The sequence below is a fragment of the Elgaria multicarinata genome, chromosome 5 (genome assembly GCF_023053635.1).
Source record: "Elgaria multicarinata webbii isolate HBS135686 ecotype San Diego chromosome 5, rElgMul1.1.pri, whole genome shotgun sequence".
NCBI lineage: Eukaryota > Metazoa > Chordata > Lepidosauria > Squamata > Anguidae > Elgaria > Elgaria multicarinata.
This window is the reverse complement of record NC_086175.1, coordinates 91,570,585-91,585,449: the sequence shown is the minus strand read 5'-3', so window position 1 is coordinate 91,585,449 and position 14,865 is coordinate 91,570,585. Positions and strand designations below refer to the sequence as shown.

Here is a 14,865-nt window from a genome sequence, read left to right as displayed (position 1 = left end):
TTGGGCAGCATTGGCTATTTTGTCAGCCACACAGTCGCAAGGCAAACGTGGTCAAAATGGTGGCTGCTGCTCTAATCCAGCTGGCAGGATTGATTTTCAGCAATAATGGCTGATGGGATATTAGCAGGAGGACTGAGGGAGGAAGTGGGCAGGGATGAGTGAGTCAACTCAGCATGGACTAATAGTCAACAGAACGTTGATCCTAATCCACACTATGGTGGATTATTATGGTGTGGGGAGTACCCCCTAGATAAACTACCATCGAGTTGATTATCACCCCACCGTTGACTATCGTGTTGTCCGAACATAGCCACTGAGTGAATGCAGATGACCAGTTGACTTATTGTTTATTTATTTATTACACTTATATTCCACCCCCATAGTCAGGGCTCTCTGGGCGGTTTACAGAAATTCTAAAAAAAATAAAATGTGGCAAATGTGGGAAGTTTCCTTATGGTACAGATATCCATGGTTTGTTTTGTGTTCTTTTAGGGCTGCTGATGCTCCATCCCTAGTTATACATGTTAAACATAAATACTTGTTAAACATAACACTACAACACAATGATACAGGCATGTTTGTTCTATTGTTCTATTCACTCTATGGAGTGAATATGTTAGTTTTATGTATCCCTCCATTCACTGCTGGAATGTTTTTTTCAGTTTTTTCAATACCTCCTCATTTTTCCATTTATGGAATGAGATGATTTATTCTGCTCTTGCCATGTTGTTAGCTCATTGTTTGCATTGGTTTCCAAATACGTATATAATGCTTCAGTAAAACATTTCCTATTTAAAAGTTTAAAAAAGAACAATGGGCACTTAAAACCTCATGTAACTGTTGCCTGTAAAAAGGGGAGGTTAGATAGATACTGTATATAGATAAAAAATATTACAACCACAAAACAATGTTAAAACAAGACCCTCTTGTGAATAAGTGAAATTATCTATCTCTGTGCAAATAAGAAAAAGATTTTTCCTTCTTTGCCTCTTTTTAAACTTCAATACATTTCATAGTTGCATGTGCATAATATCTCTACAAAGCCCCCAAAAGGTAAAAGAAGAAGTAGCAACCACTGAAGTAGAAATATGTTTAATGACATATTGACACAACACAGATCCTCTCAAAACACACTCACCTTCAGAGGTAGTAGAGACAATAGTTGGAATCTGTTGCCCCTCGGCAAATGGACAGGCTTCTATGGTGGAAGGAATCAGGATTCAGCAAGGTTCTCTGCAGGAGTGAGGCAGTATTTTTTACTTATTTTGTCTTCCTCCCTCACACATGTTTCAGAGTAGTTTTTGAGGTGTTGCAGGGGGAGGGAAAATCTGGGAAACCTTTTCCACCTGCAGAAATCACCAGTCACACGACTCTGGATCCAATAGTATAATAACTTGGTGCCACTCCCGACCTAAGTTATCTGTACGCTGCCCTGAGATCTTGTTGATATAGGGCGGGATATAAATGTTTTAAATAAATAAATAAATAAATAATAAGTCAGGGCCAGGAAGTCTCCGATGAAGATTCCAAGGTTGAAGACCCCATGAAACACCTGCTGGGTTTGGACAACACGATAAGCAACACGTGTGTGTGTGTGTGTTTGTGTGTGTGTGTGTGTAAAGAGTCAACTGTCCATTGTGTTGCTTATTGTGTCATCTGGCGGGCAACACACAACGGACACGCAACAGGCAGTTGATTATTTTGCCAGAATAGTCAATGGAGAAAAACAATGGGCTGCTCCATTAACTATCCCGGCAACCATTAGTTAATGTGTCGTCTGGCGGGCTGAGTTGATTATTCTATCCTCTTCACAGAGTCACGGAGCAAGAGCAGCAGAAACCTGGCCACTAATACCAAAGAGCTCCAGGGGCAAGGGAGAATAATCCTGTGCTGGCGAGCACTTCAGGAGCCCCAATTGTCCTGTCCCTTGGTGGGGCGGAGCAAACGGGGCTTCTGAAGTGCTGGCCTGCACAAGAACATGCCTCGATGCAATCCTCAAATTGAAACTTCCAGCCACAGGAGGCAGCCTCCTATGCAGATTGAGCAATGAAGGAGGGCCCAGCAGCTCAGATTCCTCTGTGTCCCCACCCGTCACCTGATTGCACCAGCTGTAGGGTCATCCTGTGCGCAGACTGGAAGGACCTCCTTCCAGCCTGTGTACAGGATGACCCTTCTGCTTAGGAACAGGCAGGGGTCTGTTCCTATGCCGATCACTGTTGAGGACACATATTGTCCGTTGCAATGAGATCCTTCTCCCCAGCAACGCATCTTCTATGATCGCTGCTCTCTGGCTCCAGACTTGATAGGCATAGAAGATGCGATGCAGGGGAGAAAGATCTCCTTGCAATGGACAATATCCCCCTCCCCCCAGCAACGTGTCCTTCTAAGCGCTGAGCCATGTCATCCCTCAGATGACGTGGCCCGGCGCTGAGGTCCTTCACAAGAGCTGGGATCACAGCCTCTGTCACGCGAGGAGGCCAGTTCCATGCCTTCCCACCACAGAAGAAGGAGGCTTGGGACTGGCCTCCTTGTGTGTCAGGGGCTGTGATCCCAGCTCTCATAAAGGTTCTGCTGCCAGCCAATTCCGGGTGTCTCCTCTCCCCTGACAAGGGAGGTGTAGTGTTCCAGTTGCATGGTGACAGCAGTGGATGAATCCCTTCTGTCAACAGGAGACAGGGCTCAGTTGGGACTTCTTCCTGGAGTCCTGTTCCCATTGACACATTGGATTCATCCGCCGCTGGGAGCTCGTCTCTCCTCCACTCCTCCCCCTGTAATGGCACCACTAGTAAGGTAAGGCTTCACCAGCACCACCATTCAGTGGGGAGGGGCTATACATGGGGCAGGGAGATGACAACTCAACGAGAGGAGGCAGTCCTCTCCATGGAGCGGCACTTCCGTGTTTCCCAACAGTGGCCCATGGTTTTGCCCTTCATCAAGTGGACAAGTGTCATCCAAATGTGGCTACCCTTTCCCGACTCAGTACTTAAGACATCTTTCACACCTGCAAATTGTCTACACCAGGCCCTTTGGCAACAGTGGTCCTTGAAGCATCTGCAGACAGGATTCCTGATTAGCCTACCTCACCTGTGGAATCGGAGGAGGAGGATAAGCAACCACCCAACTCTATAGACCAGCAGCACCAAAAGGTGTAGGCCCAGTGAGCCTCTCATCCAGAAACCAGATTCATCAAGAGTAAGAAGGCTCCTCAGAAGTAGGTGGGTTCCTCAAGAGTAGGGGCTCTTCAGGCACAGGAAGCCTGGGCTAATAAGTCTGCAGATGGGTCTGGGCAGAGACCTGTAGACCAGGCTACATAAGCCTTCAGTTCTGGCTTATCCACTGCTAGAACAACATAGATCCTATTTTGTGTATACCCTAGCTGTTTGGTTAGTGGACCATGTTTCTGGCTCATAGCTACCAGCTTTACTTTGTTCCTGAGATTATGCTTGTTCCTAGGCTTTCTCCTTGTTTGCCTTTCACTTCTCTCAACAACCCTGCCACTGGTTCGTGCTCTCTGTGCAACTGCCCTTCTAGGTTTGATCTCAGCCTCAGTTTAGAATTCTGTATTTCAGCTGGCTTTGTCTTCTAGGGCCTGAGTAGTCTGTACTGTATTCTGGTTTGGCTTCCCTGCTGCATTTGGGTTGGGTGCCAAGCTTAGATCAAGTTCAAGCAGGACACTTGGTAAAAATAAAAATTGCACACGGTAAAAATAAAAATTGCACACACTAAAAATAAAAAGTTATCTCGCAGGAACTGCAAGTACATAAGTTCTCAAGAATATGAAGATCTGCTGGAATTATTAAAGGGGAAAGCCATTGACAAAAAAATATGGAAAAGAATTTTCCTAAAAAGACAATTTTAAGCATAAAACTTAGTAGCTAACAGAAATGACTTTCCCACTTAATATCACCAGTCATGGCTTACTGACACATATGGCTATCTGACCATGTGAAAAATATGGGAAAGCGAATCACTAAAGACCACCATATTTCACTGCACAAAACTGTTGAAGAAAAAGTTGACACTACATGTGTAGTAACTGGAGTGTTCAACCATATTGGAAGAAGGGGACCAGCATTTCCTCTGAAGATTGACTCTATCTATTGGATGGATGGCTGGACGGATAGATAATTCTTTAACTGGAAAGCTGGCCATCTGTGTTCATCTACTCTTAGTCCCTAGTTTACACCTGCAACAAAAGGCATGTACACAAGGACGTGCTCACCAGGATAAGGTCAGCTGGAAGCAAGTGTAGAAGTAGTTCTCACAGCTGAAGCGAAAATACTTCCAAATTGCTATCCCCATCCAGATATTTGCCATGAGCGCAGGCCCAAGGGCAGAGAAGCATCCCCATGTTGCCTGCGTTTTCCTATCAGCATGACTTCAGTCTTCCACATGTCACTATGGGATAGCTAGCTATATTATTTTTGTGAAACTTGAACAATATTATAGCCCTCAAATTTTATTTTCATTGATGTGGATTTTTATTTGTTATATTTTAAGCTGCCCTATAGCCAAAGTTATCTGGGTGCTGTACAAATTAAAAACATAACCAAAATAAGTCCAATAAAAACAAAATAAAACCACAGCATCACACACACACACACACACACAAAGTAAAACCTGCAGCAGGGATAAAGCAGTGTAAAGATATAAAGGCACTAAAAACACTAAAATGCCTGGGAATTTATCTTTAAAAGCCTTCACCTGGTAACAGAAAGACCATAATGTAGACCCCGGGTGAATCCCCCTGCAGAAAGAATTCCACAAACAGGGTACCACCACTGAAAATGCCCTCTCTTGTAGCCACCTGCCTCACCACATTTGTTGGAGGCATCTAGAGAAGGGCCTCAGATAGGGACCAGGTAGGTAATAGGTCCTGTATATTTAATCTTATGTTTATTTCCTTTGCAATTGAGTGTTTCATTTTAAATAAAACCTGTAGAGATGAGTGTGTACTGAATGCATTATTATTGTTATTATTAATCAAGTCATTAACATCAGTTTGATTCAGTATTTAAAAGGATGACAGGAGGCAACACTCTAAATATTTTGTCATTGAAATGGCACTTTATATTCTCATCCTTATTCATCATTCTGCCATTCAATTCAATTACACACTGTCAAAATTTTATGCTGTGATAAAAGAAATTACAAACAAAATTGCAAATAAATATTACATGAATTGTAAATAAAGGAGCTGTTTAAAATTACGTAATTCTGAATGGCATGTTACAATTTAATGTTCTAGCTTTTAAAATAACTAGAGGCTAAAGCAGACATTACATAAAGTCATAGAGTTGTATTCAAAGTTAGTCATGACTAACATAAGTCCTGTTCATTTCAATGAGTCTACTCTAAATAAGGCTAACGTTGGATATAGCCCGTAACAAGCACCTGTCATTGGTTATTTTACTCAAATGTAAATCCAGAGGGTTTATCTGGTTCAAAATCCTAGCATGGGGATGGGAGGCTGTAACCTCTTTCCCCCCCCACCCCCGCCGCATTATGGTTCTGATCCAGATTTGGGGCCCCGTGCCTGCAATTTATATTGCAAAAGAGCAGTCCATATTTTTCAATATAAATTGCAGGTGTACCCCCCCCCAAATCTGGATTGAGCCCATAGTGGGCGGAGGGTTAAAAGTCCCTATCCCCCCTGCACATACTCCAGGGGGGTAGGGGACTTTTAATTTCAGTGGGAGAGCAAAGCACATGTTTAACTCCCACTGAAATCCATTTCATTTCCAGATGCTGAATTTTGGGTATATTATGCTTATGCAGTGCAGTCCTATGCATGTTTGTTCAGAATACGTCCCACTCTACTTGTTCAATGGCATTCACTCCTTACTAATCCTATTGAAGATTCCAACCTAAATATCAAGTGCAAACAATCATTCACACCTAAACTAAAAACGATGTGAAGTTTATTTGTATTACATGTATAAAAGTTTCAACAACATACGGCTCTTATTCAGTTGTTCGCTCTCTAGTCAGAATCACACAATACAAGTAATTTAAACCAGTCCTCTGGTAAGAGAACCAATTGGTTATATTGTTAACAGTAGTATTGTTATGAGCAGCAATCCCATGCCAGGTATATTGCTTTTTGGATATTGGATGGTCTACAACAGGTTGTGCAATTCTATAAGGTCCTTGAGGGCAATCATTGGTCAGGGTTTATTACTGTCATCTTGCCCATTGTTCAAATGGTTTATTTGCACTAGCATTAGTCCTGAAGCTAACAGTTGTATCCCAGTTCATGTCTTGGGCCAAGTGCAGGTGGAAAGAAACATAAAAGACAACAGGAGTTCAAACAAGATAGTCAACAGAAGAACCTGTAACATGCTGAGCTGCAGAGGAAGCCCAGAAGTAAGACACCATTAAAGGCAGCCTGTTTGGCTTGATCTTCGTACTGTTAATCCACATTCCCAGTGGGAAAGTTTGCTACATGAGACCTAACTTATTAACTCCACGTTTGGTTGTGTGAGCTCCTAGCTCATGCAACTTCCTTTTGAATCCAATGGTCCCCACAGTCTGGGCTTCTTTCTTTGTTTGGGTGGATTTTGCAGATAAAATATGGACTTATAAAACAAGTTAAGATGCCTTCCGTCTATGTAAGGTTGGGGGGAAAACCTCCCCCCCCCACCTTGCCGCATAACCCCTTCAGGGAGTCTTCATTCATAAAGTTGAATATCATCTTCATTCACACTTGTGTATATCTACGCTAACCTCTTTCTGAATCCTTTTGCAATGCCTGGACCTTTCTGTTTTTGCTATTCTCTCCAAAACGGGCTCAAGTTAACGGGCTCAAGTTAAAGGAAGCCAGATTCCAGCTGGACATCAGGAAAAACTTCCTGACTGTTAGAGCAGTACGACAATGGAATCAGTTACCTAGGGAGGTTGTGGGCTCTCCCACACTAGAGGCATTCAAGATGCAGCTGGACAACCATCTTTCAGGGATGCTTTAGGGTGGATTCCTGCATTGAGCAGAGGGTTGGACTCAATGGCCTTCTAGGCCCCTTCCAACTCTGCTATTCTATGATTCTATGAAAATATTTTCATCCAGAAAGCTAGTGGATCTTAAGCTTCTTTTTTTAAAAAAAGAATCTAATACAAAACATCTTCCATCAATTTTTTATTATTTATTATTTATTTATTACATTTATATACCGCCCCATAGCCAAAGCTCTCTGGGAGGCTTACAGTTATTAAAAACAGTGAACATTGAAAACAAATATACAAAATCTAAAACCATAAAATGCATAAAAACAGACAATATCCATTTAAAACAACTATTCTGGGTTCAGTTAAGAAAAAACTCAGCATATGTTGTTAAATGCCTGGGAGAAGAGAAAAGTCTTGACCTGGCACTGAAAAGATGCCAGGTCAGCCTCGTTGGGGATATTGTTCCATAATTGGGGGGCTACCACTGAAAAGGCCCTCTCCCTTGTTGCCATCCTCTGAGTTTCCCTCAGAGTAGGCATCCGGAGGAGGGCTTTAGATGTTGAGCATAGTGTATGGGTACATTCATGTCGGGAGAGGTATTGTGGTCCCAAGCCGTGAAAGGTTTCTTAGGTTAAAACCAGCACCTTGAACCCTCCCATTACTACCTCCAAGCATTCATTCAGAGGAGACACACTATCCTTAGCTGATGCTGTTAACGAAGGCATAGAGAACTATATTTGAGTGTCATCAGCTTACTGATAGCACCCCACCCCATGCCCTCAGATGATCTCTCCCAGCAGTTTCATGTAGATGTTGAACAGCATTGGGGATAGGATGGGGCCTTGTGGTATGCCATACAACAGCTTCTTCTTTGAGGAGCAGCTATCCCCAAGCATCAGCATCTGGAACCTACCCGAGAGGTAGGACCAGAACCACTGGAGCACAGTGCCCCCAATTCCCAAACCCCTCAGGCGTTACGGAAGGATACCATTGCCGATGGTACCAAAAGCTGGTGAGAGATCGAGCAGGATTAACAGGGTTGTATTCCCCCTGTCCCTCTCTCGATAAAGGTCATTCATCAGGGCAACCAAGGCTGATTCAGTCCTGTAACAAGATCGGAACCCAGACTGGAATGGGTCCAGATAATCAGTATCCTTCAAGAGTGCCTACAGTTGCTCCGCCACAACCCTCTCAAGTACCTTCCCTAAAAAAGGGGTGTTTGTGACTGGGCAGTAGTTGTCTAATACCATCGGGTCCAGGGTGGGCTCCTTCAGGAGTGGTCGCACTACCACCTCCTTAAGGACAGCAGGGACCACCTCTTCCCGGAGGGAAGCATTTATCACCCCTTGGATCCACCCAGTCGAATCCCCTCGGCTTGCTTTTATAAGCCAGGAGGGACAGGGATCGAGAGGGCAAGTGGTTGGTTGCACCTTGTCATCAGGCCACAATAACTGGAACTGATCCCACAAAATCAGGCAGATGGTGGCATCTGATACCTTAACTGGAACTGCACTAACAACAACGTCAAGCTTGCTGCAGAGAGAAGCAATTTTGTCCTCAAAGTGCGATGCAAAAAGGTCACAGCGGGTCCTCCATGGGGCCAGGGCCCCATTTGCTGGGGAGGATGTTAGCAGCCTCCAGACCACCCGGAAGAGCTCTGCTGGATGGCTACTCAAAGACGCAATAGAGGCAGCAAAATAAATCTTCTTTGCTGTCCGCACTGCCATGCAGTAGGCACAATTATGCACTCTACAGCATGCTCGGTCATCTTCGCTTCGAGTCTTGCGCCATTTGTGCTCTAGCCGACATCCAGCCTGTTACATTGACTGCAAATCCCTAGTATACCAAGGAGCAGAGCAGGCTCTACAGGACTAGAGAGGGCACTCAGGTGCAATCATGTTGATCGCCCTCCACATCTCACCGTTCCACAGTGAGGCTAGAGCCTCAGCTGGATCACCAGCTCACTCCACTGGAAAATCCCCAATAGCATTCAGGAATCCATTGGATTCCATCAGTCTCCTAGGGTGGACCATCCAAATGGGTCCCCCACCCTTGCAGGAGGGTAGTAATGCCGTGAGTTCAAATCTCACCAGGAAATGGTCTGACCGTGAAAATGGGGTTACTTGGGGGGGGACCCAATTTTCAGACTACCCATATCACAGCTTGGAGCAAAAACCAAATCAAGGGTATGCCCTGCTTCATGTGTTGGGCCGATGACAAACTGAGACAGCCCCATGGTTGTCATGGAGGCCATAAAGTCCCGAGCGAGAGCCTCAGAGATGGCCTCAGAAAGAAAGTTGAAGTTGCTCAGAACCACTGTTCCTCCAACATCACACTTAAGACCGCCTCCACCAACTCAGTCAGGGAGGATGCTGGCCAACAGGGTGGATGGTACACCTTAATTATAAGGTCCAGAGGATCCAAGGAGGGCTTTTTTTTAGAAGTGGCCACACCACTGCTTCTTTTAAACATGGTGGGAAACTCCCCTCCCTGAGAGATGCATTAATAATATGCTGTAGTTGTAGTTTAACTGCATCTCTTCCCTGGGCGACCAGCCAAGAAGGGCAGGGATTGAGAGAGCAAGTTGTCTTCCTCACTCGTCTGAGCAGCTTGTCCACGACTTCGGTGCTCACCAACAGAAACTGATTCAGTCCAATCCCACTCGCAGAGCTGCTGGACACGCTATTGTCAGCTTCTGTTATAACGACAGCATCTAAATTAGCTCTTATCTGAGAGATTTTATCTGTGAAATTATCATTAAAGGCATCGCAGCGAACTACTGAAGGCTCTAGAATCGGGTTCAGGGGGGAAGGTTATCTGAGTTAGACCCCTCACCATCCTGAACAGTTCTGCTGGACTTGAATTCACAGATGCAATGTGTGCAAAGAAGAAAGCTTTCTTCACTGCATGTATTACCACCCCATAGGAATGAAGATGTTCTCTGTCATGTCTTGTGAGATGTAAGTTGAGTTTTCTGCCATCGGTGCTTTAGTTGTTGTCCTTCCCGCTTCAACTCCCTGAGATCTTCTGTGTACAGAACAGTTCCATGAGCTTGGCCAGGGAGTCTGATAGGTAGCGGGGTAGCTGGTACACTAAGAGAATTCCCAGTCTATCCCTGGTCTTCAAACTCAGGTACACACACTCGATGTGATTCAAATCCTGGACAGGAGGTCTGGTCAGGTTAAGATTGTCTTTATAGACCACAGTTATTCCACCACCATCCGCCCACTTTCCCTCACCTGCTCGCTACTCCAGTAAACTCATGCCTGGGCTGATCACCTGGATTTTTCTCACCCAATCTACACTCTCTTGGGAAGGAGGGTGCCAGTCATGTGATTGACCTGTGTGACTGCAGTATTCACACACAAAGCTCAGTCACGTGGGCTGTCACCATTAGGTCGCAACCCCCAATTGTCTGTGTAAGAGAGAGGGGATCTGAAGGGGGGCAGCAACCATCTTGGATTTGTAACCGCAATGTGGCGAGAGGCATTATGTCATAATGAATGAAATTGTCTGTTTGCAGTTCTGCTATTTGGTTACATTTAGCTACTTGAGTATCCGCGAGGACTTGATGAAGAATTAGGAAAGTTCACACATCTCAAATATACACACTGCAAAATAGACTTTATTTCATTACAATTAAACCCCACTCTTCTAAAGAGTGCAGAGCAATTTGTATATAATTCCTGAGCTGTAACCTATTCAAAATGCTTACAGAGGCAAACCTGCTTATCTTTAGCCCTAAAACTAGATAGTGTGCCTTCAGACCATTCCTCAGGCCATGTGTGAATACAATTTGTTACTCTATGCAAGTGTAGGGAACTCATCATGTGAGACGTGGCCATGAGAAGAAATATGGAAAAATATTCCTTTTTCCTTCAATAAATAATCTGGAGACAGAAGGATTAAGATAAATATATTGTTTTGTAACTGTAGCTCAGATAAAATCCCAAAATCTTGTTTTGTATACATTGTGAAGGAGATACAGGATTGGAGTCAGGGACACAGTGAATTACAGGAAACTTCATAGCAGTGGTTCCCAGCCTTGGATCCCCAGGTTTTATTGGAATACAGCTACCATACTTAGAAATTACCACAGTCAATGATCAGGGATGATGGGTATTGGGTCTGGAAACCCAAGGTTGGGAGCCAATGATGGGATGGATCCAGGATCTGTCTTCCATGGGTGGAAGGGCTCTGCTCATGGAAGGTGTCTCTGCCTGATTTTCAGGGATATCCCCTCCCCTCTGCACAACAGTTTACCTAATTCAGTCCCCCAGCCCTCTGTGTAGCATTTTCAGGGGGCTGGAGAGAATGGTGTGGGGAGGAGGCAGAGACGTATACTTCTGCCAGCCCAGTTTCATACAATTCAGTCTGGATCCAGTGAGCGACATTTTGGCCAGAAAGGCAGGATATGCATATAATTACTCAATTAAAGAAATTGATTTAATCCCAATAGGAACTAAGAATCCTTTTCATGCTCAGTGGGAAAGAGAATTTCAGAAGAGAACCAATATATTGTAATGTGTCTGACAAAGTCTGTGGAGACCTGAGCTTGAATTCCCACCCAACCATGAAGCTCACAGGACTGTTCTGAGGATAAAGTTGGTGTAGGCAATACGCCATTCTGAACTTCTTGAAGGAAAAGTGAGATAAAAAATACAAAAGATATCAACATCATTGATAGGCAAGTAGTAACAGGTATTGCGATTTACCTGGGGGTCCGCCCATAGATAAGTCTCTCAAGTAATCCACTGAGTCCAGACTTCCCCCAATACTCACTGAATTAATCTGCTGCTGATGTGCAGAGAACAGAATTCTCCTGTTTAAACATGGCTGTGTACTTCATGGTCAGCACATGGGGTGAGATATACCAATCTTAGAATCCACCTGGACCTGAACTCAGCTAAGGCAGTAAACGTATATTTATTTATGGGAACTAACATCCAGAACAAGTAGTCATCTGATAAATAATAATAAATAACAGTTAAAATATTTCTGACCCTCTAACCAACTCCCTGTCTCTGATCCTACTTGCTAACTGACTTTCTGTAATGTACCTAATTTCACCCATCATTCTGTTCTGACGCCTCCTGCCAGTCATTCCACCACTCTGCCATTGTTCCAGGCTTTACTATATTAGGTAAACAAAAACTGGCTTTTGGCTCTTGCTTGGTCAATCATACAAGAACTCTTGTCTGTTCCCAAACAAAATGGAAGAAAGTTTAGCAAAAGGAAATTGGTAAAAGCATAATACCATTTTGCAAGGCTCTGACCGAGTCACATTGTGAATATTGTGTGCTATTCCAGTAATGCTATCTAAATATATGTTGCCAGAAACAACGGAAAATAATAATAACAAGGGAAATGTAGACAAGGTTCTCTGAAAGTACTCATGTTCATTATTCCTTTTATCTTTAGCTCATTTGAAATAGAACTAATACAGCCATTCCACAAAATGTCTTTGTTGTTTTATTATATTCTTTCCAGTCTTGCATGCAAGATGATTCATTACACTAGTTCTGCATATATTATTCACTCCTTTGTATTATTAGCATTACCTAAATAACAACTGATGGGTTGCCCTGATTAGTATGCAAATAGGACAGTTTCTCCTAAGTAGTTTTGGACTGACAGTTTATTCCTGAACACAAACAGTAAAAAGCTTGTCAAGAAAATACAGGAAGTAAAATTAGTACCAGAATGACTTGGATGTTAATTGTTTGTTCATTTGTTTTACTTGTATCCTGCCTTTCTACCAAAAAATGGCACTCAGTTATATATCCTAGTCTAAAAAGACAGGGCCATTACTCAAGGGTACAGAACATACTTTGCACGCAGAAGTTCTCAGGTTCAATCCTTGACATCTACATATAGGGATAGAAAAGATTCCAATGTAAAATCCTACCTATTTATGTGGAGTCTACACTGTACACAATACTGAGCTAGATAGACCAGTGGTCTGATTCAAATATGGTAACTTCCTGTGTTCACAGAGAACCAAGAAACCTGAAATAGCCATACAGAATAATTCTTAAAATAGTACCATTTACTCAGTAGAAACATAAATACTATTTACGCCTGGTTGACATATGCATGTTCATTTTTTTTTATGTTTCATTCCTAAAGAGTTGACGCAGTATAATAGGAAAGCTTTCTCTGCCGCTATTAATTGGTGATGGCTGATTCTCCTATACAACAAATCACTTCATAGAGCAGTCAATGAGAGAGGCGTGTGTGTGTGTGTGTGTGTGTGTGTGTGTGTGTGTGTGTGAACTGGTCCTTAGCCCATAAAAAAATAAGGATATGCTGAATCTTAAATACAATGCCATTGGATTCAAACTGGACTGCTTTTCATGTTGAGCACATGCTGAGTCCAAATGGTTTGGGGCCATATTATTTGAATGAATGACTGTACCCATGCTTTAACATCAGTGTTGGAGGCCTACTCAATGTCCTGATTTTAAGATCAGTTAGATTGGTGGGAAAAGGCTTTCTCAGTAGGAATTGTACCCCGAAGTATGTAGTGTTGGCCTCCTCAGTTGCATCATTTTAAAAATACTTGGAAAATCCACATTTTTCTAATGCCTGTTAATTGATATATTTTATTGGTCATACTGCTGTTCCACTGCTTTTTTATTGTTGTGGCTCTGAGAATATATTCTATCCTTGCTAAATTATATTTTAATGTATTGTTGGCTTTTTGTATTTTATTTTTAAAAAATTTTTGAAGTTGTATTATAATACACTGTTGTGTTTTTATCCTCATAGTTTGTTCACAGCCTTGGATGAACTTGATCTAGAAAGGTGGCTTATAAATATTAAAATAAAATTAAGGAAGGGAAGGAGGAATAAATAAATAAATAATATTGTGCTTTGAATCCAGGCTGCATTTTTGTTCAATAACTGAAAGCACTAATTCATAGTAGGCATGAAGGTCAATAAATCCTATAAAAACTAGATTGTGGAATATACAGCATATTTATGACAAGAGAGGGCCTTGAGCACCACAATAGGAGGATCTTCCCACTAAAAAGATATTAGTTCTTGTTATTGTCACCTTTAGGAAAAGGAATAATCCCAAAATAAGCCCTTTCTGGACAAGATATCCGCACTAACAGAGCTGTTATGCCAACTGTTTGGTTTATAGTGGTGACACAGTGCACACTTATCATGCAACCCTGGGTACACATGCAACACCCTTCCTGCACACTTTTGAGTACACACACACTGTACTCAAAATGGTGTGAGCTGTAAATATTGATTTATGATGGCAGCCATTTAAATATGAGAGCCTTTTTTGGCTGAATGGCGGCATAAAAATACTTAAATAAATAAAAAAATAAAATAAATAAATAAAAAACCAAAATAAAATAATGCCTTCAGTTAAGCCACCGACGTGACTAAAAAAATACAGCTTAGAAATTATAGAACAATGAGATGTGTTTTTGCTACAGAGAGGAGGATTGGAAAATGACCAGCATGTTTTACTAATGCAAATAATCTTTCCCTAACAGCTGGAAATATAACAACCCCTTAATATACCTATAATCCTAACACATTCCTTTGCTGTCTTTGCAGGCAGACCAGTAATGATTGTGGTTGAATACATGGAGAATGGATCCCTTGACTCCTTTCTACGGGTGAGGTGTCATTTTCTCAGGATATTTGAATAAGAAAGCATTCTATGTAAAGATTTGAAATCATTTATCATAAATTAATTTTTACATAATGTTATTCATGGATTTTTAGTTGAAGAGAAGCATTTCCCCAGGGTGCATTTCTTAGGTACAGTGATACATTAGAGTGTAGTCAGGGGAAAAAGAAGATTTAAACTTAAGAATATAATTGATTTCTTCTACAAGTTCAGTTCCTTTATTTAGCAAAATGTATTTCAAATGGTGTTATTATGAACAAAAAGAT

The 14,865-nt window shown here is 42.3% G+C and overlaps 1 protein-coding gene across 3 annotated transcripts in view; it reads left to right on the top strand.

Moving 5' to 3' along the window:
* Positions 1–14,865, top strand: part of EPHA6 (EPH receptor A6) — a 506,479-nt gene that overhangs the window by 419,036 nt on the left and 72,578 nt on the right. For all 3 annotated transcript variants that reach the window (XM_063126817.1, XM_063126816.1, XM_063126818.1), the window contains one exon: positions 14,524–14,585. In XM_063126817.1, coding sequence (XP_062982887.1) covers positions 14,524–14,585 — 62 coding nt within the window. The remainder of the gene's footprint in view (positions 1–14,523; positions 14,586–14,865) is intronic.